Source organism: Triturus cristatus, chromosome 12 (genome assembly GCF_964204655.1).
Source record: "Triturus cristatus chromosome 12, aTriCri1.1, whole genome shotgun sequence".
Lineage (NCBI taxonomy): Eukaryota > Metazoa > Chordata > Amphibia > Caudata > Salamandridae > Triturus > Triturus cristatus.
This window is the reverse complement of record NC_140595.1, coordinates 293,131,920-293,158,657: the sequence shown is the minus strand read 5'-3', so window position 1 is coordinate 293,158,657 and position 26,738 is coordinate 293,131,920. Positions and strand designations below refer to the sequence as shown.

Here is a 26,738-nt window from a genome sequence, read left to right as displayed (position 1 = left end):
CCAGTACTCACAAAAGATATAGAGCCTCATGGAAGCGTTGGTGTGACTGGTGTGTTCAGCGAGAAGTTGATCCCGCTTCAGCGGATGTGGCTCTGATTATTAATTTTCTAGCTTCTCTCGCTTCTTCTGGTCTGGCCTATCGTACGGTCAACAACTTCCGTTCCGCCATCTCTGCCGCCCATGTTCCCATTAATGGCAAACCGGCGGGTGAACATCCTTTAATTTCCAAGTTGCTTAAGGGCATTCGTCTAGCGAACCCTCCGTGCCCTAAATATGTTTCGCTTTGGGATGTCTCCATTGTTTTGAGATTTTTGGAGGCTTGGCCTCCTAATTCATTACTTTCTCGTAAACAGCTCTCTGCTAAATTGACTATGCTGTTATGTCTCGTTTCCTGTAAACGAGTGTCTGACGTGCGGGCGTTAGACTTGGCAGGTCGAAGATTTACACCTGAGGGTGTCACTTTTCTAATCTCTAAACGCACCAAGACTGCTACCTCGTCGGTTATTTATCCTTCCTTTCCTCATCATCCCAACCTTTGCGTTGTTCAATGTGTCAAGGATTACGAGGTATGTACTGCACCTTTACGTTCTGATACACAGGGTCAACTACTTATTGCCTTGCAAAAACCTTTTCGTCCTGTTACTCCTGCTACATTAGCTCGCTGGGTTAGATGGCTCTTATCTGAGGCTGGAATTGATGTTTCCATTTTTGGTGCTCACTCGGCTCGCGGGGCCATGGCCTCTAAAGCGTTCTCGATGGGTGTTTCATTACTGGACATCATGAAAACCGCAGATTGGTCTTCTGATTCTATGTTCAAAACGTTTTATTACAAGCCTATTGAACACATTGCTTCTGTTGTGGTGGATCAGCTTTGAACAAGCATATTCGGAGCCTCCTGTCCTGACATAGAATTAAAAATTTGCAAACATTCGTGACAAGAATTTTCAATTCTATTAAGGACAAGGAGGCGAGGATTATCCCACCCAAATTCATGTCTGATTATCATGTTTTCATTGTCACAGTGGCATTTGATTTATGACAATGCATTGTATTTCTCCATGTTTACCCTTCCCTTTTATTGCCTTCACTCTCTTTATTGGATGAGTATTACGGCTATACTTTTCTTTTCAGGTTCTGACCCGAAATAGTGATTTCTACTGTTTATCCTGTTTACTTCGCTTGGATCATCTGCTGCCTGCCTCTGTTCGGCGTTTGCTGTGTTTCTAACGTCAGGATGATCACCGATTGTGGCTGATGGACTTGGTTCCTGGCTTGCTTCTTTTTCCATTGGATTTCATGTTTTCATTTGAACTGCTCCTCACCAAAGAAAGAGGACGTACTATCTACTGTTGTGCCTTTTATAGGAGAGACTCTATGGTTGTCACGTGGTACCCGGGTACTCATGGGTACTGTAGTTTTTTCGTTTCATAAACGGTTTTGATTGGCTGCTGGGCATTTCTAATAAAGAATGAGAAAGCATAATCCTCGCCTCCTTGTCCTTAATAGAATTGAAAATTCTTGTCACGAATGTTTGCAAATTTTTAATTCTATGTCCGGACCGGAGGCTCCGATTATGCTTGTTTAAAGCTGCGCCACCACTACAGATGCAATATCCACAATTGGTTTATAATAACAGGTCTTAAACGTTGAATCAGAGGACCAATCGGCTGCATTCATAATGTCTAGCAAACTATCCCACATAGAAAAAGCCTTCAAAGCCATAGCTCCACGAGCTGAATGTGCACCAAATTTAGCAATATCTATGCCTACCTCACCCATGAGCTAGCGCACCCATCTAGATAACGTAGCCAGGGTCACTGGGCGAAAAGGTTTCTGCAGAGCAATCAACAACTGACCCCTCATATCCTGCCAAAATTCAGCAGAACGTACCTCATAATCCTTTATACATTGCACCACACAAAGCTTAGGGTTATTAGGAAAAAGCGGATAAGCAATAGAAGTAGTATTACACATAGTGCGTCTGGTGAGTGTAAATGTAACACCTTCTGGTGAAAACCTACGACCTGCTAAGTGCAGAGCGCGGATATCAGAAACGCGCTTACAAGAAACTAGACATGATAACATAGTTAATTTTGCAGAAAGTTGTTTACGTGACAGATACTTATTGATGGCCAAGCCTCCAAGAATTGTAAAATAGTAGACACATCCCATAATTCAAAATATTTTGGACAAGGAGGGTTTACCAACCTGATACCCCTGAGTAGCTTGCAGTCCAAAGGATGCTCACCAGCCGGTTTGCCATTGACGGGCTCATGGCATGCTGAAATGGCAGACCGAAATTTTTAACCGTTCTATAGGCAAGACCAGAAGAAGCAATGGACGCAAGAAAATTCACAATCAAAGAGACATCCGCTGTAGCGGGATCCACCTCCCGTTGAGAGCACCAACTACACCATCGTTTCCAGGCTGCAGAATAACGCTTGTGTGTGTTGGGGAACCAAGCCTTGCTGATAAATCTGTCAGCGTCTCGCGAAAGGCCTGGGATCGCCCAACGATCCCTGAAACCCGCCAAGCAACTAGAAGGAGCTGTCCTGATTCTATCAAGGGATGCAGCGTTTTGGGAGGGTCCAGCAACAGATTCCATCGCTGGGGAAGAAGGAGCGGCACTACACAAAGCATCTCCAGAAGTACCGGGAACCATGCTTGAGCCGTCCAAAGAGGAGTGATCAGAATCAATTCCGACTGATAATGTTTTGTGTGTGCTAGGACCCTGGGGATCATCACAAATGGTGGAAAAGCATAACACAGAGTTGATGGCCAGTCCTGTAGAAAAGCGTCCGTGGCCAGGGCTTCCGGATCTGGACGCCAACTGAAAAACATCGGAAGCTGCCTGTTGAGGCGAAAGGCAAAGAGATCGAACTGACACGGACCCCAAAGCCGAATCAGTGACCTGAATACACAAGGATGAAGCCTCCAATCGCTGAAATCTCTGAGATGACGAGAATTCCAATCGGCAACCAGATTGTTGCACCCCGGAAGATACTCCGCGATTACCGTTATTTTCCTCTGAAGGCAAAAGTTCCAGAAATGCTTGGCAATTTCTGCTAGAATTCTGGACTTTGTCCCTCCCAGTTTGTTCACATAACGTACCGCGGACACATTGTCCATGCGGAGAAGAATGCAACAATTCGTCTTGCGAGGGGAAAGACAACGAATCGCAAAGGACCCTGCCAGAAGTTCCAGACAATTGTTGTGAAGTGTCAATTCGTCCTGGGACCACCGGCCCCCAGTAGTTATCTGACTGCAACGGGCTCCCCAACCCCACCGACTGGCATCGGATTCAATCACCACCTCCGGAGACACTCTGAATAGGGCTCGGCCAATCCAAGACTCCATGTGTTCCAACCACCACAACATCTCCCACCTCGCATCCTCTGAAAGAGTAATCTGATCCGAATATTTGAGGACTTTCTGAGCCTCTGAAGTGCCTGGTAGTGAAGAGGACCCGGAAATATCGCTTGGATCGAGGAAGCCAACAGACCGACTATCCGGGCTACAGATCTCAATGATACAATCTGTTTGTGCAAAATGAATCGCAACTCTCTCTTGATAGATCTGAGCTTCTGAGGGGGTAAGAGGAGCTGGCAACTGAGGGAATTGATCATAAAACCCAGGAACTCTATCCACTGAGACGGGATCAAAACTGACTTCTGCGGATTCCCTAGAAAACCGAGAGACTGTAAAAGATCGATTAACCACTCCAAATGAGTCACCAACAGACGAGGGCAACAAGCCATGATGAGAAGGTCGTCCAAATAAATTATTAGGCGAACACCCCGAGCTCGTAGAGATTCCACGACCGACCTCAGAAGCTTTGTGAAGCACCAAGGTGCTGACGAGAGGCCGAAAGGAAGAACCTTGTACTCGTACCAGACCCCCTGCCATTGGAACTGCATCCTTCAGATCTAGACGGACCATCCAGTACCCCTCCTGAAGAAGATCTCGAAGAAGATGGATGCCTTCCATCTTGAAGTGTCGATAAACGACCCATCCATTGAAGTCCTTGAGGTTGAGAACCAATCTGGACCCGTCCCTTTTTCTTCTGAACCCGGCACATGCTGCTGGTGAAGCCCTGAGGATTACGGGAGGACCGAATGATGGCTCTTTTTGTAGAAGAGAATCTATTTCTGTAGAAATTACAGCCCGATCTTGGGAAAAAATTTGGGACGAAGGAGGTAGAGTTTGAATGGGGGAACTGAAGAACTCTATCTTGTAACCCCGCACAGTGTCTAAAACCCATGCATCATTCGAGATCTGTTGCCAATTTGGAAGAAAAAATTGAATTCTGCCCCCCAACAAAACTTTCGAAAACGCAATCGGGCTCGCCTAAAGCAGAGGAATCCTGTTGTCCTCCCTGGTTTCCACCATAACGGTCTTTCCTGAACTTGTTGCGTACTCTGCGGGTGGGATAGAAGGAGGAGGTGTTATATCCGGAGTCCTGATAACCTCCACGATGGGACTGAGAGCCAGGCGCCTTGGTGAAATCCACGGCCGAACGATCGTCCCCTATATCGCCCGGCCAAAACCATCCGAAAAGCCCTTTAGAGGGAGGATTGAGCCTTATCGAGGCCACTGAAAGTGGCAACAAATTTGGTTAATTCTTTAAGAAAAGGCTGACCAAACAGCAAACCCTGAGCTAACGGCCCAGATTCAGAAGAAGACAACTCTGCTAACTTCGGGTCTAATTTTAGGAGAATAGATCTCCTGCGTTCACATGACATTGCACAATTGGCGTTACCCAACTGACATATGGCTTTTTGAGCCCATCCAATCAAATCATCTGGGTTAATGGAGGAGGCGGACTCTTTAACCAGGAAACCTATTTCCAAAATTTTGGTGAGGGGGGCCAAGCAAGTCCAACAAGTTGTCTTGACAAGAACTCCATGCTCTATCGATCCCCTTTTTTGGGTCTTTGGCGTACTTCTTGAGATAAGTCATCATGGAAGTATCGACTACGGGCGTTTCCGCCACCTTGTCAGCTAAATCCGGCCTAGGACATTCAGAACGCAGGTGCGCTCTCACATCCTTGTCAATAGGTTGGCGAATATGGGACTGCACATAATCCGCGACCTCCGCGGAAGGAAGCCAGGAAGAGGAATTGGGATGTACAATTTCGGTTGGGTCAAAGGTAAGAACTTTAGGATGCGATGGAGCATCAACAAAATGTTCCTTACAAGACTTTTTAGCTGCAGGAGGAGAGTCTCCCTGGTCCGAAGGTGTGTCAGAGGAAGTGTCCCTATCCTCCGTCTGATGAGAATGTGAAGCCCGAATGTCCTTGGAAGAATGACCATAGGAATGGTCATTAGAGAAAGCCTTGGCTAATCAAGCAAAATCAGATTTCTGAGGATTCGCAACCTTCGAATCATTAGAGGAAGGACAACCAGAGGAAGCAGGTAGCCAGCCCTGTCGCAAAGCATAAGAACACAGATGACGTTTCAAGGGCTCAATAGCACGAACCAGCGCTTTATTAACAGAGTGGTGGACACCCACATCAAGTGCTTCAACCAACTCTTGCTCCATGGACACAGAGGTCCCTTCATCATAATAGTAACCTTCCTCATCATAATATTCAGCCATAATAACACAATAAAGTGTTAATCATGCCCACTGAAGGAAGTGTAAACACTGTAAGCAAGAGTACTGCCAGAAGGCAAAATAAGGGGGGAGTGGGAACCCCTGGCAAGCCAACAACACAGTTACAAAGTAACACTGAGTAAAGTAAACCAATTAAGCGTGGAGGGAGGGCTTGCCAAGAACCACTCTAGGCAATGGCTATGCACTATTATCCAGCCCAAACTGGGGCTGTGACAGGAAAGTGGGCAAAGAGCATGAAAAGCACTGCTCCCGCGCTCATTCGATATGCGTAGATGCAGGCAAATCTTTAAAGAAATGGCCGCTGCGCATGCGCGGTAATGACCGCCTGAGCACAATAGAAAGAGGATTGCGCAATGCTAGTACGCGCGTCCTCTAGCCCCCGAACTCCCACTCCACAACAAATCAAGCACGGGTGCGAAGTGCCCGAACCGGGGAGGTGGCAAACGCTCCCAGGAATTAGATAGCGGCGAAAACAGCAGAAAACGGAGTACAAAGTGCAACGCGCGCTGAGCGCCACTCGTAGAACAAAGAGGCAATGCGCAAACACAATAAGCAAGGACGCGATAGCAAACGCGCTGCAGAACAAAGCGAGCATGAAAGAATGTAAGTAAAAATGCAAAGCACTTAACTGGCTGCGGAGCAGCAAAGAAAGAGGATATGGTTTTCTCTTATGGACCTTTTATAGGGGATTCTCTATGGTTGTCATGTGATACCCAGTGTGTGTTCATGGGTATTGTAGTGTTTATTTCTTTTACTGTTATTTGATTGGCTGCTGAGATTTCTTCAGTAAAGAAATGAGAAGCATAATCGGAGCCTCCGGTCCTGACATAGAATTGGCTATGCTTAAACACTCGGTCAAGCAAAGTCAATTGGTTTTACATCACAGTCAACATAGATATGTTTAAAATTTAGGTTCCAGGGTGAGCAGGAGTGTTATGTAATTAATACTGCATGGTCATCCCTGTATGCGCCCCTTCGTCTCAAACATAAGTATTCGTTTCCAAGGAGATTTGCTGTAATGCTAGCCACTTGAGCGGGGTGATTGTGCCCATGCCGAATATTCTGATGTATTGTATTATAATTGCATAGATATAGCGCTTACTACCCCTGTCTAAGTGCTTTTTCGGCAAGTAGCACGCTACTCCGGAACCCATAAAGGATTAGTGGTGAATTTCTATAGTAAAAATATAAAAGTAATTTGAGTGGTGGATATGTTAGTTATTTGGATTGAGAAGGATAGTGGAGGGATAGAGAAGGGCGAAAGGTTTGAATTTATTTAGCGCTTCCTACCCCAGCTGGGTGCTGAAGCCCTTTTTCAGTGAGTAACACGCTACTTTGGAACCCATAAAGGATTAGTGGTGAATTAGAATAGTGAATTATGAAAGTAATTTGAGTAGTGGATATGCTAGTTATTTGGATTGAGGAGGATAGTGAGGGTAGAAGATGTAAAAAGGTTTGCATTTGTATAGTGTTTGCTACCCCTGATGAGGTGTTGAAGTGCTCTTTCGGGGAGCAGCACGCTATTCTGGAACCCATAAAAGATTAGTATAGTGACATATGAAATTAATTTGAGTGATGGACGTGTTAGTCTGTTATTTGGATTGAAAAGGATAGTGGAGAGATAGAAGGGACGGATTTAGATTTTTTTTTTTGTTTGTTTTGGAGCTCATAGCAGTAGGAGGAGGTTTGGGATGACTAAAAGGAAGGTGGAGGGGGTGAGTAAAAGGGAGGTGGAGGTGGAGGGGGAAGAGTCAGAGGGAGAGTTTAGAAAGGCTTGTTTTTCGGGGATCGGAATAGTAAAAAGAGGTATGAGATGATGCAAAGAGGGGTGGAGTAGAGAAGAGTCTTGAACGGGTTATTTTGGGGATCATAGTAGTGGTCGGGTTTGAGATGAGTGGAGGTAATGTATATATCGATAGATAGAGGTATAGGGTGAGCAATAGGCTAGTGCATTGGAAAGAGTAGTAGAAAGAGGTTTGAGATGAGTCCGAGTTGAGCTAGAGGATATATTGAGTGCTGTATAGGGTAAAAAAAAATAGGGTAGTGCATTGGATATGCTGAATTAGAAGAAAAGTAATACTTAAGTAAAAGTAATAAATATATAGATCCAAAAGTAATAAAGATATAGATCCATAAGTACATGGAAGGTATATAGATGCATAAAGGAAGGTAGTATATGTAGATCAAAAATGCATTAAATAAACTCTAGCTTTCAAGTGTTGTACTTTAAATTCGTTTTATTTAGATTTTTTTGTGGTAGATCAATAGTGAAGCAATTGTAGATAGTTATGCTAAAAAGATTTACTTATTTATGCAGTCACTTAACATAGAAAATGTAACTATCAGTAATATGTACATTTGTTAAGCAGAACTAATGACCATCTATATATAATAATTTTTGTAAACATGAGTATTCTACACGTTTATACAAAGCAATACACCAATATAGGTACATATAGTACAAATAAATGCTTATATACAGAGAGATATGCTGTATTTTTCTATCTATTTGTTTATGGTGGTTATGTGGAGCCCATTCTTGAGTAGTTTTCTGAAGATAAGGTGGTTATCCGTGGATCTTATGTCCGGGGTAAAGAGTTCCATAGTTTGGCTGCTTGAACAGGGAATGATGTGCCACCCATTGTTTATTTCTTGTATCTTGGGATTTTGAGGTGAGGTGCCACTCTAGGACCGAGGTTCCTTTGTTGAATTTGTTTGCTGACTTTATTCCTGATGAAGAGCGGCCCCGTTCCATGTATTGCTTTGTGGGTGATACAAAAGCAGCTTGAACGTGGATCTTCTGGCAACCGGTAACCAATACAGGGCTTTCAAGGCAGGGAAGATGTGGTCTCGCAGTTTTATATGTAGGAGTAGTCTGACAGCCGAGTTCTGAATCCGTTGTAGTCTTTTCATGGTCGTTAAAGGTGATCCATAGTAGAGGTTATTGGCGTAATCCAGTTTGGTCAAAACCAGGGAGATGGTAGCCTGGACCTTGTGTGGAAATCCCAAATGGGAGAAGATTTGTCGCAGAGTTCTTATAGTAACAAAGCTTGATTTTGCTAGTTTGTCAACTTCGGCATTCATCGATAGCTTGGAGTCCATGGTCATTCCGAGGTTTCTTACTTCCTTTGATATTTTAGGTGGTGTTTCCAGATCATCAGATCTCATGGTGAGTGGGTCATAATGTTTCCAAATGCTACACATGAGTATTTCCGTTTTGGAAGCATTCAATTTGAGATGGCTCTACGTCATCCATTGATCCACATCTCTGAGACAACTGAAAATTGGTTTCCAAAGTTTCCAATGTCTTTAGGGCATTGCAGTTGAAGGAGTATATGCGTGTCATCTGCATAGTTATAGCATGTGAGGGGAAATTGATTGAGCAGTGCTAGTAAAGACTTTTTGTAGATGTTGAAAAGCATGGGTGAGATAATAGAGCCTTGAGCAACCCCTGCTTTTATGAAGAACGATTTGGACAAGAAAGGTGTGGTATGGATGACATTTGTTCTGTTGCAAAGGTAGGACGCGATCCAGCCTAGAGCTATCCCCTCTATGCCAGCTTCGTGGAGTCTTTGTATCAGTTTCATGGTCAACCGTGTCAAAGGCAGCCAAGAGGTCCAAGAGAAGTAGTGCAGCAACCCAGTTGCAGTCAACGGTGTTCTTGAGGTCATCCCAGATGGCAAGGAGGCAGATTCTGTGTCTCTTCCTGGATGAAATCCCTTTTGGAAGTCTGAAAGTATGGCATTCTCTTCAATGAATTGTGACTTATGGTCGAAAGCTGCTCTTTCTATCAGTTTTTCCAGGAAAGGTCAATTTGAAATCTGTCTGTAGTTGTCAGGATTCAGCTGATCCAAGTTTGTTTTCTTCAGTAATGGGCATATGTGTGACTTTTTTTGAGTTCTTTTGGAAATATTTCGGTAGTTAAGAAGTTGTGGATGATTCTCCTTACTGGAGTGGCAGCAGAGGTTGTTAGAAGAATTGCCTTGGAGGTTTGTGGTGGATAGGGGTCAGAAGGGCTGCCGGCAGGCCTACTTGCCTTGACCAGTTCTATAAACTCATTGTGTGTAATGTGTTGGAAGGAACGGAGAAGCTGGGTTAGAGTATAATTGGATTGTAGCTTTGTAAAAGGGTTAGTGCTGATGCTTTGTCTCTGTTTTAAGTATGAGTCCAACATGTCTGCTTTGTCCGTGTAATGATTTGCCACTTTGTCTGTGAACTCTTGAATAATGGGATGAGCTGCTTCAAGGCAATTTGGTTTATAAAATCCATTGAGAATTTTATATAAATCTTTATTTGCACATTTAGCATTTTGAATTCTGTCTGAATAGTATTTTTTTCTTCACTTTTTTGATAGCTGACTTGTTCAATCTGTTAATTTTCTGTCTTGGTTGGCGTTTGTCTTGAGCCAGGCACGTTGCTGCTTTTTAATTTGTAGTTTTATCTCTTATATGTCTGTATTTCTCCAAGTTGTTTTCTTTTGTTCTGTTGTGTGGTTTTTAGTGGTATCAGGATATCAAAACGTTCTGTAGCCACTCCTATAGTTTTTTAACAGAATTTATTGTTTCTAGGTCTAAACTGCATGCTAGTTGTGTTTCTAAGTGTTCCAAATTGAGTTTGTTCCACGGCTGATAGGTGGCTGCACGTAAGGTGGTTTTAGGTGCGTCACTTAGTGCTGTTTTATGTTGGAAGGCAAGCAAATGGTGGTGTGACCATGGACTGGAGTCATCGTTTGAAAGGTAACTAGTTATGTATTATCAAAAATGACATCTAGGATGTGTCTAGCGATGTGTGGGGGTTTTGTGGACGATCTTATGCGGGTTCAGTGCTTCTAGGCCAGCGATGATTGTATAACATTCTTCCTTCTCCCGGTGTCATTTAGTTTATTTCCCGGTTGCCCTGTATGCGATTTGTTTTTCTCATTTTTCTACATGTGAAGCTGCGAGTTTAGATCTTCAATCTGATCTTTAGACAGTGATCAAGAAGAGTGATGCATAGAAAGTTGCTGTGTAATAAGTAATGATATATATTTATGATACGCTCGCTTATTAGTACGATCCTTTGCTGTGGAGAGCTGTGCATAACCTGGCAGTCACTGGTTCAGTTCCTCCACCCTTCGTTTTATCTGTGATTTTATAAAATAAATACTATTGATAATAGGCTTCCAGATCACCCTCATGCAACTAAGAATTTGATAGCCCAGACCGGAGCATTATGTAACTATAATTCATTCTGGGAGTTGTAGTCTTGGATCCCTTAATAGGACGCGATCATGAGAAATCAAATGCAACACATGAATAGCCACACACAATGAGCTGCACCTGGAGGCAAGGTATTGAGACCTTCTGGGTAAAAAGGAAGCCATTCCACATTCGAAAAAAACTGCGTGCAGCAGGCCCAGCTCCAGAAATTTTTATTTGGGTGGGTCAAGGGTGCATTTGGGTGGGCCACTGCGGGCCCAATTTGTTGCTTCTTTTGGTAGCCTACAAGCCCTAGATTACATCATATCTGCTTGCACACAGTCGCCATGATACAATGGATAGATTTTGTGTGTATATAGAGCATGTGGAGAGTTTAATTGAAAGTTTGAGCATTGTCTGGATCTAAGTGTAAACCCTCACATTCCAGCACGCCAGGCTTCAACAGAAGTACTTCCAGGCCCGATTATCCACTTTTCTGACACTCCTCTCCTGTGCACCTTATCTCACAGCTGACCTTGGGCCCCAGCCCCATATCAAACACCATCCAGCTCGGCCAATTTTCATGTACAAAAAATATTTCTCTTATTAACCCCTTCAGTGCCCATGACGAGATAGTCTCGTCATGGACCGCGGTTGCGCTGTGCCCATGACGAGACTATCTCGTCATGAACCCCGCCCGCTAATTCAATGCCCGGCACAGGGCGGGGAAAGGGCGGGGCACTGAAGAGGTTAAGAATTTTGAATGCCCACTTGGGCTTTTGCTTTAGTCATTCTGTTTATTGTTCTATTTTATCATGGAACAATAAAGTTTGTACAAAAGATCGATTAATGAACAGTTGTTTATACATTAAACACAATTGTACCCCGTTGGTTACCATGAATTACTTTAGGTAAACAAACACCGATTAATGTCTTAATGAAATTTATCTGACTTGACTTATAAGTCTGTTTTTCTTTAGCTCCTTGCGCTGTAATATGCCGTCAGGTCTGTTTTCACTGTTTACTCTTAAATGGGTGTGGCATGTTAAGTTTGTATAAACACGATTATTTGCAATGCACTCTTACTCATGACAAAGGAGGTGTACTCCGAAACGTGTCGAGTGACTGGCCGAATAAGATTTAATAAACACGCTATGGAAAAAGAATACGTGGCTGTGGCATCGTTTTTTTCGGAACGGTAAAAATAACGATTGTGTTGGATATGGAGATAGATATATATATATATATATATATATATATATATATATATATATATATATATATATATATATATTTTAACATGGTTTTATCGTTTGTTACTACCAATAATTGATGTATTTTATCTGCTCATTTTAGAGATTTTTGTTTTTTTACTCGAAGATCATTTACTGTATTATTGTAAATATTTTGTCGTTCTTTTATGATCAGCATGATCGAAATAAAGATTGATTGATATATATATTTAATACAGCAACATCTGCGCACAGCCTGTAGCCATGCGCAGCAGGGTATATTGTGTGAGTGGGTGAGTTATTTTTTTTCCCCACCATTGGGCTTTGGATCACCGTGATTACCTCGGGATCCTTGATTTGAGCTCCCACAAAATGTTGGGGCAATTTATTGGCCATGAAGGTTCCCTCAGAGACACTCCATGTGTCCTATGCGGTAAGGGTACCGGTATCCTGACCCCCTTATGTAACACTTTATTTTTCCCTCCCATGGGACAAGCGACAAACAAAATGGCAGCAGCAACTTTCCTTTCAGGTTGCAACAAGCCAATCAGGGCGTTCCTTTACCCCCGAATCCGTGGTTACCCTTGAATACCCTGCGGGTAGATCCACGAAGGATCCACATCCCTAGATATCTATGCATTTCTTTCTTTAATAACTCCAAAACTACTGAACAGATTTACCTCAAATCACAAAAAGCACAATCAGCGCTTCGGGCCCTTTCTCAGCCCCACTTGATGAATCACCCAAAAAGTTTCCAAACCAGCTAAAGTAGCTTGCACACTACCTTTGAAACATTTTCATTCGTCAAATGGCGCCATCGTTTATGGCAAGAAAAACCATGCTTCGTTTATAGGAAATGTTGGTCCTAACTATAACTACCCACTGGCTATAGTATGTATGTATGTATGTATATATAAATATGTTTGATGTTGGTCGGTGAATAAAGAAAAATACAACCAAACACTTACACGCTGTGTGGTCATCCTTGGGATCAAGGAGGAAGTTGAGATATACATCTGTGCTTTTAAAGTCAAAACTGAGTGTTCCAAGGCCATATTGGAGCATAAGGCTGTGATGGGTGTATGATGATGTACTGGAAAGTTTTGAAGCTATACATCTGCATGTGTTGGCTGTACCTAAGCATTTGAGTCTGCAGTGGGACATGCAGGTGACCCTGCCTCTGTTACATTTAGACTCCACCCATGACATATCCTAGCTACACCTTTACATACCTGCTTTACTTAATTTTAAGTCATGGCATCAACTTTGTTCATAATTTTCTTTGGTTCTCCAAGGATCCATAGTGTGATGTCACTAGATTAGAAGTCATGCAGTTTTTCACATACTTTGATGTCATGGGGTACAAAAAATTTACATGATGTCCCTTTTGCTGCTCTTGCATGTTGATAAATCGACATCTGATATAGAATGAGCGCAAACACATCTAAGGAATTGTATCTGAAATGCATGTAGCTGTGTATTTAATTTTGAGAGTTGTGATGGAGGGTGGGTGGTCTGGGACAGTAACCGGTAACGCATTGGATGAGGTGAGTAACTACAGATGTGGCAGTGATTTGAGCAAAATCGCCAAGGATGCACATCTGAAGGATTCTTTTGTATTTAGCCTTGTATGTGTGTAGCAATAACAGAAGACAGAATGGTGTAGTGTCCATTTCACTGCCAATGTAACTCTCTCCCTGTAGGAAGGTGGAATCTGCCTGCATGGTTACCCCCACTTTGTTTCCTGGTGTGTTGCTGGTCTTTGACTAGTCTGACTGGGATCCTGCTAATCAGGACCCCAGTCTATCTGCTTTCTCCCTAAACTGGTTGTGCATGTACTTTATGGACACTCCAGATTGGATTCTGGGGTACCCTTATCAGTCCCTAGTATATGGTACTCCATGTACCCAGGGCATAGGCACCTTAGAGGCCTCCCAGGGGCTGCAGCATATATTATGCCACTCCTGAGAGACCGTTCAAACTGACACCACAGGTCTGCTACTGCAGCCTGTGTAAGGTGGTGCATGCACCCCTTACTTAGATATAGGTTCACTATATCTGTTCTAAATCACTGCACATATAAACCTATCAGTCGCCCCTATGGCAGGCCTTATCAATCCTGAAGGCAGGGAGTTGGGTTTTATGTGAGAGGGTGCCCATGCATGAGCAGAGCCCCTCTGCAGCCTTCGGAACCTATTTTCCAGGGTTGTTTGTGATGCAGCCAACCCTATATATTTAAGTGCATTATAACCTCGCGGTATATGCTAACTTTAAAACGGCTGCTTAGAAACATGTTGTGTTTGGTGTCAAACACCTTGGAATCATACCGCCCCGCCAGTCATTGGCGGGGGAGGTATGATTCCACCCTTCTAGAGGGACTTATGTGACACACCGGTGTACCCGGTACCAGCTTTCTCGACCTGGGCATCACAAAATGGATGCTGCCAGCCACAGACACGAGTCTGCCCTCTTGCTGCTGAGCCTAGCTCGAGCAGGGGAAGGCTTGACAACAGGTTTCCTGTCACTGGGAATGTGACCACCTCCCAGACAGGATTTAGTGTATTGGGGCTGAGTGGGTGCACTCAGAGTGTTTTGAAGGCTGCACTGGGGGCACATTTGGTGTCCCTGTGCATAGTCCAGTTCAAACTGGTTGCAGGAGCCATTGGCTCCTGCTCTGGTGTGAAACTGGACAAAGGACATGGGTGTAGCCACCCCTCTGTCCTGACCCTCCCATAGGTGGGTCCCCAGAGTTTGTCCCACCCCTTCCTTGGGTATAAAGTAGGAACCCCTGACTACAGGACTTTAGATTTTACCTGGACTAAACTCTGCTACAGAAACCAAGTACTTCGACGGTCTACACTACGCTGGATGACTGAAGAATCTCCCTTGGAGTAAAGGAGTTACTCCCCTGCAAGGCAGGCACCTTTAACACATCTAACCGGTTTGCATCTCCCGAGCTCCTGAGGACTCTGAAGATTTCTGCAACACAGGAGATGGGTTCCCGAGCGTCCCTGAGGTCGATCAGTTCTCTCAGCAATCCTGAGACCCATATCCCTAGTGTGGACTGTGCAACCGGAACCCCTGTGCACTGTGTACTTTTGCAGCAGCATCTGCTTTTCGGCGATCCCGGAGGCTGTGCTTTGGGCTACTGTAGTCCTGACCCGAGCAGTATTTCCACCGAAGATTTCAGGCCTACACTCCACGAGTGTTCCGTGGGCTGGTATTTTGTGAATCAGCTCGAGGTCCCTTTGCGATCCCTGGTCCGTTGGCCTGTGGGTCCTTGTGAAGGTAACTTTGGCTTTCAGTGGGCCTTCCTGGGTGGTCCAGACATGCCCTGACTCTCCATTGCTTGGAGAATTCCCAGGACCTTGCTGGTCCACACCGAAGCTTAATTCCTCTGCCCGCGTGGGTTGCAGTTGCCAAGGCTTGTTGGTGTTCAATCCGGACACTGACCCCCCCCCCCCCCCCCCCCCACCCCCCAGCACTCGCCATCCTTCGTGGGACAGCTCACCTCCGGACTTTGGTCGTCGTCATCGTCTCCTGGTCCCCGTGGCTGCAGAGTCCAGCATCGCGTCATCTCACCTGAAGCACCCGACATCAGTGGGCATTCGTCTATCGTGCCCCTGGTCACCCTGAAGTCACCCAGACTCTGTCCTCTCTGCTTTCAGGTTCTTCTCACCTCGGATCCAGGTTTGTATCTCACCGGACACTTTTCATCTTCCCGGCAGCAGCACTTTTTCGCTTCATGCCATTGAAAACGACGAAGGTTTCCGACACCCCTTGAGACCTATGCACCTGGCTCCTCTGGGATAGGTAACACGGGTATATCGGTACTCTCAAGGGTGCTGGCCTTAAAACCTTCAATGTTCCAAGGGGTTTGCTTAAAGTCCTCTCCGAAGTGTCCTTAATCTTTAAAATTCCAACCGCGACTTTCCCATAAGATTGTACGGAGCTCGCGCCTGTGTTCACACACTGCACCGTCCTCCGTGGGTCCCCTGTGTCACTACTTTGGGTGTTTCCTTGGGGTCCCAGCGATTCTACGTGCTCTAGGCACTGTGTCTAGTTAAGTCGTGGTTGTTATTCCACTTTCTTAGTATATGGTTCGGTCTCCCCCTGGAGCCCGCTGTGTATTGTGCTATTTACTGTCACTTAAGTGATTTAATATTGTGTGCTTTGTGCTCTAATCTCATAAAGAGGTTAGTAGAGAGTATTTAGTAATAAATACATATATTTTATATATCTCTTGTGTGGTTCTCCTTTCATTTAGTCATTCAGGAGGTTCTTAAACAGGCTGCTTTACATTCCTTTGAGACTTAGTCTGAAGGCTGCTCTCCATAGCTACCACTAGGATAGCTTTCAGTAAAGGTTGTCTTTAACCTAATCATCAATAAGGGTTGTTTGGACTGGTACAATGTGCCCACTTTAATTAGTGGACAGCATATACCAGGCCAACTTCTCACCCTCCCTATTTCCTGTTCCACGTTGGGGATATAGAGGAATTATACCCAGCATTTTAAAAAAAATCATATCTGCTCCATCTGATGTATATCTCATGTGGAGGCTACCAGGAGCATGAGAGCAGCCAGTCTATCCATAAGAAATGAGCAAAGAGAGAGGGCCTCTCTTACAACAGCCCTCAAAAGGATACAAGCCCCTTGTACCTTTTGGGGATGGAACAAGCAGTCAGCAGCACAGTCCTCCATGTACGCAGTCCAACAGAGTCCTTAAGACAAATTGTCACAGTCAGATGATGGGGAGGAAATCCACTGGTGCTCTTCAACATTGGTAGAAGTGGCTAGGGGAGTGCAGGGCATGAGTATTTGGTTGTAAGAATTTGTTGTACTTTGTACTTTTTTGGATCTGTCGATTTATGTCTGCCAAACTCCCATGCCTTTTTGTATTCTCAGTGTAGGTGCTTACCTGATAACTTCTTCTTATGCAGATGTCTCCCAGTGAGGATGGGGCACTGGATGTCGCTAAAAAGCCTGCATCTGTCAGCAGCAATGATGCACTTTCAGAGTTCCTCGCCTGGTGTAAAGAGCTGGGACTGAAAATGAATCCAAAGGTGAGCAGTGAATCCGGAGGGATATGGAGAGCTTTGGGAGTGATTGTGTTGAGCATAGAAGTAGGAACTGGGGTTTTGTAGGAGATAGAATTGAGGAGTGAGTGCTCCTTGTGAAAATAATTTAGGCCAGACAGAGTAAACTGTCTCTCTCTGATTCTGCCTGCAAATCTTTCTGCTTACTGATCAAAAGTCTAGGTGTCTTGTTGTAGGCATTCTACGCACAAGAGAACCTGAAGGGAGTAAGAGACTGACAACACCTCAACAAGATGCTGAATGTTGTACACCTTTTATTGATCCGCCTTCTTACGTTGTCCTCTCATTTTATTGCAAAATACAGACAATTCCTTTCAAAATAGCCATATTTTAGAAGTCTGTAATCATACATGGCTGGATGAATGGAACAGGAAAACCACAGTTATCTTAACGTTTTATATTTTCAGATTCTTTTATTTTCCATTGTTGCAGGATCCTTAAGCAGTCTGGTCATACTGTTCATCTTTCGATTATTCTTAAACATTTCAGTGTAAAGACGTTTGAAAATGTTGAAAGGCTTATTAGTTTGTCTTAAAGTTTTTGACTTTGACATTGGAAGGGAGCAGTTTTTTTCATCACACTGAATGTCAGACTTTGACATGCCCACTCTGTTTTTGCACCACTTACCTCCGGGCCACAATGCGCAAAGCTATGCAGCGTTATGTTCTCTTTACTAAACTATCCTGAATTTGACTTATGCTGGAGGCTGACAAAACAATAAAGGGGTGCATCTCCTCTTTGAAAGTAAAGGCGGATTCTTCCCCTGATCTTAAGGCACATCTGTAACTGAAACCTGATGCCACTTGTACCTCCAGAAGACACTGGGAGCAGCAGCAGCGATATCCGTGAAGGCCAATTCTCAGACAACTACTGTGAAGACAACATGTTTTTCTTCTCACCGAGCCTTAGGGATTATTGGATTCAAAGTCAGTGTGGAGTCAATCATTTACATTACCATGTAGATCGTGCTTGGCCCAGTGGACTTAGTCCAATGTTTTGTTTACTCCATCTAGCATCCTGATGTATGTACTCTTAAGTGCCAGGAGTAGCTTGGCAACAGCCCTAGATGTAAAGATCAGCCTCCATGTCAAACAGCTTTCCATTGGACTCCATTAGTTATGCAAATTAATGCATTTGTCCTCACGCATTCATTGAGGGCCTGTAATGGCCGTCTAAAATCAGACCAGCCAGGGAAACCTACCTTTAAAAGGGACAATTATTCCTCCCTAATAGACTATATTCTGGTGGAGGTATCTTCTTGGAATAGCATTGTAGACTTTTCTGTCATTTCTAGATTTGACAGCGACCACGATGCGTTGTTGCTTGAGTTATTAATTCCTGTCTCTCAAGCATCTTCTACTACTGGCCCCACGGCCGACCGGAACCTTTTTCTGGACAATAATAAAAGAAGAATCAGATGGGATTCAGTTAAACGCACTCCGGACAAAATTTTAGAACTTTATGGGTTGATCCTCCCAGCGCTTCTTGAAACCGAAAGGTTATTTACCCCACTTCCAAGCGATTGGGACTTACAAGCGGTAGAATCAACTTACCTGGACCTTACTTTGGCTCTCAAAACTTTTTTTAATCCTCCATCAACTAAGTCCAGGCAAAATCACTTCTCTAACTCCTGGTATACTAAAGAATGTAGGCAGGCAAAATCTGCTCTTATTAATGCAATTAAAACAAAAAATAAGGCTATATTGAAGCCTTCCAGGAAGCTCTATAATGAGACTATTAAAAATGCAAAAAAGTCATGGGAATTTGAAAAATGGGAGGCCCTCAAAATTGCTCTTTCTAATAAGGACATGAGGGGATTTTGGAAAATTATCTCCAACATAGGTAATAAGGACGAACGATCCCCGATTTTACCGAATATTGCAGCATCTGCCTGGGAAGCTCATTTTAAGTCATTGTACTCAACTGGAGATGATCTGATTCCTACGGAGGGTCCTCTTCAGCTAGCACAATTTGACTCTTTAAATGAAATAACGGCCTCAGAAGTCGAGGGTGCTATCAAAACTCTCTCTACATCCAAAGCACCTGGCCTAGATAAAATCCCTGGGGACCTATATAAAGAAGAACCCTTGATCTGGGTTCCTTATTTATGGACCTTATTTAATGCCATCATGAAAGGTATGAGTATCCCAGATACATGGCTAGGAGCCGAAATATTTCCCATTTTTAAAAAAGGATCACCGTTGCTTCCTGTAAATTATAGGCCAATTAGCCTAATAGATGTAGCACAAAAGCTGTTTGCTAGAATTGTACTTAATCGTCTGCATTTTTGGATGGAAGAGATGAATATCTTGAGTGATTTACAGGCAGGATTTAGGAAAAGGGTGTCAACTGTTGATCAGCTTTTAAGGCTGCAATTATTATTCTGGAAGACAGTATCAGTGGAGGGTGGCAGCCTCTATCTGATATTTGTCGACCTGAAAGCAGCTTTTGATATGGTCCCAAGGGCTAAGCTCTGGGCGGTATTGCACAAGCTGGGAGTCCCTTTGGACCTACTAACTATGATCATAAGATTGCACACTGGCAACTATGCGCAGGTTCGATATGGTAAGGCAGGCCAACTAACCGAGCGCTTTCCAGTTAACAGAGGAGTCAGGCAGGGATGTGTGCTAGCCCCTACCCTGTTCTGCCTTTATGTTAACGCTTTGGTTAATCATATTAATAAGACGGACCGTGGTGACTCCCCTAGACTCAATGGTAGAAAGGTTCCAGTCATGCTATTTGCAGATGACACCCTTCTGCTATCCAAATCCCCGATGGGCGTTCAACGTGTCTTAGATAGTTTTTTAGCATTTTGCATTGACCATGGGCTCGAAATAAATATTTCGAAAACTAAATACATGGTTTTTAACCCAGCTAAAACAACTCGGCCTAATCCCACACTTAATGGAACAACTCTAGAAAGGGTCTCACTATTCGAATACCTAGGGATCACACTTTCTGAGTCTTTTTCCTGGGCTCCCCAACTAGATAAAGCAGCTATGCGGCTTGCCCAACTATCTGGTGCGATATTAAAAATGGCCAAATACACCACACATAGGGCCCCTGGCCCCGCTGCAGAAATCTACAAAGTGCAAGCAAGAAATGCAGCTTTATATGGGGCAGAGTTGTGGGGCCATTCTCAGTTGAAAGGTCTTTCCCTAATAGAGAACAAGTTTATTAGACTTTTATTGGGCCTACCGCAAAGCACCCCTTTAATACCACTACGTCTTGATCTGGCAATACGACCAATAGATGAAGAAGCTGGCTTACGTCCTCTAACATACTGGCGAAGACTTTGGCTCACAGACGAGCTAGGGTCCTATTGTCGTGATCTTAGTTCAATAATTGCAGTTAGCACTTCTGGCTTGTCTATATTAAGGAGATGTGCTACAGGATTGGTTTGCCTGAACTCTGGACTAGTCCTGGGGTATTCTGTTTGACGCTCCCTCGTGTCAAACTGGTCCAGGTATATAGGCAGTATAAGCTAAGTGTATTACAACGAAACACAACTCTTGGCAGTCTTTCGAGACAGTTTTTATTAAATAAAGACCAGTATACCTTTGAATCATTCCTGAATGAAGTGCACCCATCTCTGGCAAGGAAACTATATATCCAATTTAGGCTGGGCACCTTACCTCTTAGGGACTTTACTAAGAACTGGTCCAAACAAAGAAAAACAACCTGCCCAGCCTGTGGAAGGTCGCCTGAGACAATAATCCATGTATTGTTTCTTTGCGTTGCATATAGAGCCCCCAGGAAATATTGGCTCATTCCTCTATGTAGGAGCCTAGGATTTACAAGATGTACTGAAGCCTATCGCATCTTAGCCAGCGATACAAGTACTGTTGTAGTGTTTGCTGTTTCACGTTTTTTACATGCAATGTGGATTAAGCGTCTTAAGTACTAAATAATCGTATGCTGCTATGTATATTTTCCATGGTCTATTTTAAAATCAATTTCTTAATGTTTTTTATTATGCTCAAATGTGCTTTTTATATGTATTTTATGCAACTTTTATGATCTTTTTGATCGAAATAAAGTTTACAAATGGAATGGAAATGGCAAACAGCTTTCCGTTTTTAAGAAGCTATGGAACTTTGATGTAAATGTGAAAGAGGTAATGTATCTGCTCTCTTGGCCTGCTCCTATTTATACCAAACTGAATAGGAATTACCTGCAACTACGGGCAGGACTGAAAAGATGTTTCTAAACAAGAGAAGAGTCACTTTAAAAGAATTTTGCAACCCTTTTTTACTTTTTCTTCTCCTCTCCAGGAAAAACCTATTTGGAAGGCACCAGAAGTTCAAGGCAGTTATTCTATAAGTGAAATCCTTTCTTAAAGGGAAAAGTTGTTTACATCATTAGGGAACATCACTGCAATAATTTATCTGAACAAGGTGGAGTTGAACTTATCTGTGTCCAATCCAGCATTACAGCTCTGGGTCTGGTCTGTGGTCTGCAGTCTTCTCCGGGTAGTGTCCTATTTTTAGAGCAAAAGAAATGTAGAGGCAGATTTTCTCAGCAGACTGCAGCATGATCTACAGGAGATCAGTAAGCGACCTTAATGGAAACCAGAGGTTCTCTGTGAAAAGACCAGTCCATGATAAAAAAAACAAAAAAACCTCTATACCCAGATTTTTTATCAAGTCTGCAAAAGTAGAAGCAGTTGTTAGGAGTTATTCATTCTTCGACTGATTTGAAAATATTGTTTGGGTTTCTCCAGTGCATTGGTCGTGTCTCACATTCTGGATTAAGTCAGATAGTCCCTTTTCAAATTATTGGCAAATATTATACACAGAGTTTCATCCTCTCTCTTAGAAAACAGTTCAACTGTTTCCTCAGGTTCTGGATATGTTTAATCCAGAAAAAAGAGAGATTTCTCCTTCATGGCCTACCACTGCTGAATTTGAAGGCTTGGTTCCAAAAGATAAGTGTAGACAAATTTGCACTTACCTGAAGAAAATAAAAGCAATCACTTGTATGGATCAAGAGGATCCACCTAGTGATAGAATTAAAGCAAATAAGTAATTATGGGCAGATTAATGAATTCCATAAAGGCATTTTCAAAAGTGTTTTTTTTTTTAATTCCTCTTTTGTTTTTGGACACCATAGGGATTAAAATTGAATCCTCTAAACACTACCTGTCAGCCATTGCATGGTAGTGGTATACTAAACACATGCCTTCTAAAATGGTCTGTTGTAAAGAGGCACTAATATTGAGTTCCTGTTCATACTTCTGTCTGAGCAGTACTTGAATCCCATGTGGCCTATATTATTAATAAATAAACCATTTGAGCCTACGGCCTTCTGTGACACAGGCTTACAGAGAGAAAGACTGCTGTCTACGTGGCAATATTCTCTTCAAACTGTTTCATCTGAAGAGTCTCGCATTATCTTCCAGAAGGAAATGGTTGTTTTTTGACAATCCAACTTTCTCATGTGGAAAAAAAGCTTGCATAGTCTAGACTTTTTCTAGGGTTCGAAATTTGTACCTGCTAATACCGAAGTCTTTATACTTCATGTGTATCATTTATATTTTTTTAATGTTCTTGTATAGCACCACTCTACCTTTTGGAGCTCTCTACAGGATAAAAACGTTACCTGAGTTTTAAGGTGTTGCATTTAAAACCATCATCTCATCAATGTGGACTTTGAAGGTTTTGCTAGCTCTTCAGTCAACAAAGTGGCTAAAGATGCTCCTACCAGGTGGATAGTGAATGTCTAAATCCAGTTTACATCGGGCTACATTTGTCTTGTCAAATACTTCATGGTCGTTCCATCTTAACATGTTGTGTGGCGCTGGTTGCCTTTCAGAAGTGCATCCCTTTTACAGGTTTGAAGAACAGAAACCTGATGTCCTCTACATGGTGTTTGCAAGCACTACTGTTTGGACGCACTTTATAGAAAAGATGCTGTTTTTTGGCAGAAAGTTTGGCTTAACTATTTGATTGAAATCTGGCTGTCATTTATTGTCTGCTTTCCTACCTGAATCCAGGTATGAAGGAATTGAGCACGGAATAGGTGTGCTCAAAGTACTCGAACATACGTGTTCTAATCTGCCGCAATATATTGGTGGCATACACTCCAAAAGTTCCGGAGAGAACTAGGAAACTCTGTCCATTTATGAAAATGAATATTTGCCATTTTAGCAAGCTGGCTGGGGCCTTGCACATTTATCATACACCATTGTACAAAAGAATACAATATTCTCATATTCAAAATGGCAGAATACATTTTTCTAGAAGAATTCTACATTTTGGCGACTACCTTTAGCCTTTACTAATCCACGTTGGATTAACTCAATTTGTTCTTCGGAAATTTTTGTGATTTTCCCCCAAATCATCCTCCGTATGTGAAGTCCTTTTAAGATATCGATGATGAAACTGTCACCAGAGCAAGGGTGCAACTTGGTATTCCCTCATCTATCTGAAAATATTTTATTTTGAGTGTAGATGGTCTAAATGTTCTGTTTGGAAATGAAATGCTCCTAAAATCATGTATTTGAATTTCAGTGAGAAATATAACATACAAGAAAATACAGTAACAGACCTTAATACACAATATATGTATTTACTCATTAAAAATGAAACAGTGAAGTACTATGTTCAGTACATTTCTGCAGCATACAGCCAAACTTTGAGAAAAATAATGTTTTGGGTGATTATGCGCCATTTAGAAAACATTTTATATGATGATGTATATACTAAAGAGTGGTGAAGTTATACGTGGGGTTTAACCCTACCAGAACATGCGTGTTTGGTTAAAGTTCAGTCAGTGTGCTTCAGTTACTTTTATTTCTTTTGTTTTTGATTTGTTTTGTTTAATAAGCATTTTGATTCAATTCAGTATCTTCATTGTTTGCTTGGATTTGTTTGAGTTTTCATTGGGCATATATCAAAGTTACAAAACAAACCACATTGCAGGCAAAATTATACAGTAATTGTTGGACAGTGTTCGGAATGTATCCCTAGGGAAGACAACTACATACATTCCGCTGCAAACAATTCACCAGAAAGGTGGAGAACTCTGTGTAGCAGCAGCACCAGATCCCTCTTTTCCCATTCCTCTCGGCTTCTTCCCTATCTCTCTCCTCCAGTTAGTCAGTTGAAACCTGCTCCTACCATATCTTATGTTTCTGAGGACTGTACCTCCTCTTCTAAATGGTTCTCTCCAAGTAGAGGCACTTGTTCGTACCTCAAACCCATCCTTCATTAAAAGGCCTCCTTCTCTTTGAAGAACTGCTAGATGGTAGTGGGCTTCCTCCGGGACAGTTTCTGCATTATGAAGCACTAGTATGCACTTTCGGACAACTGTGGGGGTAGGGAAGGGGGGAGCCTGAGACGCACCCAATCTTGCACACACTGATAATCTTGGGTACAGCCGGGCACCAGGTCAAGTGGTTTTATGCCACCCTGCTCACAATGTGCCTGGACCCAGTGGGTGGATTGTGAGGGAGATGGGAAAAGATATTGGGAGGTTTATTCATGGATGCTGAATAGGGTAAACTTCTGCAGTCCCCCAAGAAGATTTCCCGTAACACACCCCTAAAATATACACAATTCAATGTCATTCATATGACCTATGACTTCTCATCAACTCAACATTACCTATGGGGGGGGGGGGACATGCGAAAATGCCCAAGATGTGCCCACCCTGACACTGATTTCATGCACATGCTCTGGGATTGCCAAATAATACGCCCTTTTTGGGAAGCAATTGTTTTCAAAGTTGAAGAGGTTCTGGGGACGGAGCTGGCATCTACGGCCTGGGTGTGTTTGCTGGTACTCTTTCCTTGTCCACAGAAACGTAAGGTTAACAGATTGATCGACTTAGCCCTGGGTCTTGCTAAGAGCAGAATAGCATTAGTATGGAAATCCACACAGGGACCTAAGGTTGAACACTGGCATCAGGATGTGATTAATTGGTCGGGGGCAGAAGGTAGAGCACTGAGCTGGGAGGAAGCTAAAGGAGTGTGGAAACGCCCCATAGCTGATTTTTGGAAAGAAATGATGGTGTCCTGGGTGCAGCCGACGCACAGTAGCGAAGAGGGGTGGGGGGAGCGAGATAACCCGAGTGATGACATCGAGCCGTGATGGCTTGCTCCTATCCCGGCCAGGCAGGGGCGTACATGCTGATTTTCTTGAAGTGCTAGCATGTGATTAGAAATATGTTGGACAATTTTATGGGGGGAAGCTCTCCCCTCTCATTCAATACACTCCGGTGGGCCCATTACCCCCTAGGCTCGGATCCCCCAGATATGAACAGCTGATCCCTAACCTATACCACTCCACTTCACAGGTTTAAGTTTGTTTTAGAAGTTTTTCTTCAAAAAGTAAATTCATTTATATTGGGCTATATCGTCACACCCTAATGCGAAGCCACCGGCCGCTCATGTGAAAGACTCGAACGAAATGTACATCTAGTAATAGAATGTATCATTGTACACTAAGACTTTGAGGGAACCATTAACCTGATTACTGAAATGCAGCGCGGCGATAAACCTCCTAACCATTGACCAGAGCTCTCCTGAGACGATCTATCTTGGAGTGCCATGTTGATTCGAAGGAAGGTGCTATATGTAGATTCATTCATTGTCTGAGTTTTGAATTGTTGTATAAGAAATGCCAATAAAAATAAGTTTTTTAAAAAAACAGCCTTCATTGGGGAGGGAGAGCGTAATAGCCAATGCCCACCTTGTTGTGTAATGTTTCTACTGAGCAATCACTAGACTCTGCAGAATTAAGGCCTGGTGATATGCATTGGTGTCATAGTCCTTCCTTATATCCAGCAGGGTCAGTGTGGGGGAAGTCACCAGAGGCCATTCCGTTACGCATGACAATGAACTGAACACATCCTCCAAAGTACATTTATCATGGGACAGCTCCAGATCGTATGGAAGAATATTCCATCATTGCATTGTGATGACAGCTGAGGCATATGTGGGTGTTCGTGTCGGGGGGGGGGAGTCATCTTTCTCTACAGTCTTCCCCCTAGTGTAGTAGACCCTGTGCAAGTATTTGAACTGAATCACAAGCTCTCTGAAGACAGGCAGAGCATCCTTTAAGTCCTCCTCCTGAAAATCACTATCGTCCTCTTGGGCTCATCTCAAGACCTGACATTTTTCTGGAGTGTTGCTAATCAGAGATCCATATAATTTAAAGATCCTTCAGAGGATCCCTATCATACGTTTGGATTCAAGCTGATTGAAGTAAATTTCAAGGGTATTGAAGTAAACTATCTCTCCCGCATCTCACAGGCAACCTAAGATTCCAGTCTGCTCTGTAAGTATTGGAAGACATGGGATCCCCCCGAATCAAAGTCAGATTGCAGATCCAATAGGGACAGCGAGGTCACATCCTTGAGTGGGGGAGATTCCAGTTGCATCCCATTTGGTGAAGCCTTCAAGGATAGTTACCAGAGTCATTTGGGTACCATCCAAAGAGGGGGTATCTCTTGTAGGTTTGCCCGCTCACTGCATGGTGTGGAGGAATCCCCTTCCCAAGCAAAGCACACGCTTGTGGCGGGGGCACTTCCACAGGGATACAGTTCATGTTTATAATGGCGAGGGTATGGTCCCCTATGGTCCTTCTCTCAGTAATGTAGGCTGATCATCCA

The 26,738-nt window shown here is 43.3% G+C and overlaps 1 protein-coding gene across 2 annotated transcripts in view; it reads left to right on the top strand.

Moving 5' to 3' along the window:
• SETD6 (SET domain containing 6, protein lysine methyltransferase) overlaps positions 1-26,738 on the top strand; it is a 134,012-nt gene that overhangs the window by 11,799 nt on the left and 95,475 nt on the right. For both annotated transcript variants that reach the window (XM_085637396.1, XM_085637394.1), the window contains exon 2: positions 16,968-17,090. In XM_085637396.1, coding sequence (XP_085493522.1) covers positions 16,968-17,090 — 123 coding nt within the window. The remainder of the gene's footprint in view (positions 1-16,967; positions 17,091-26,738) is intronic.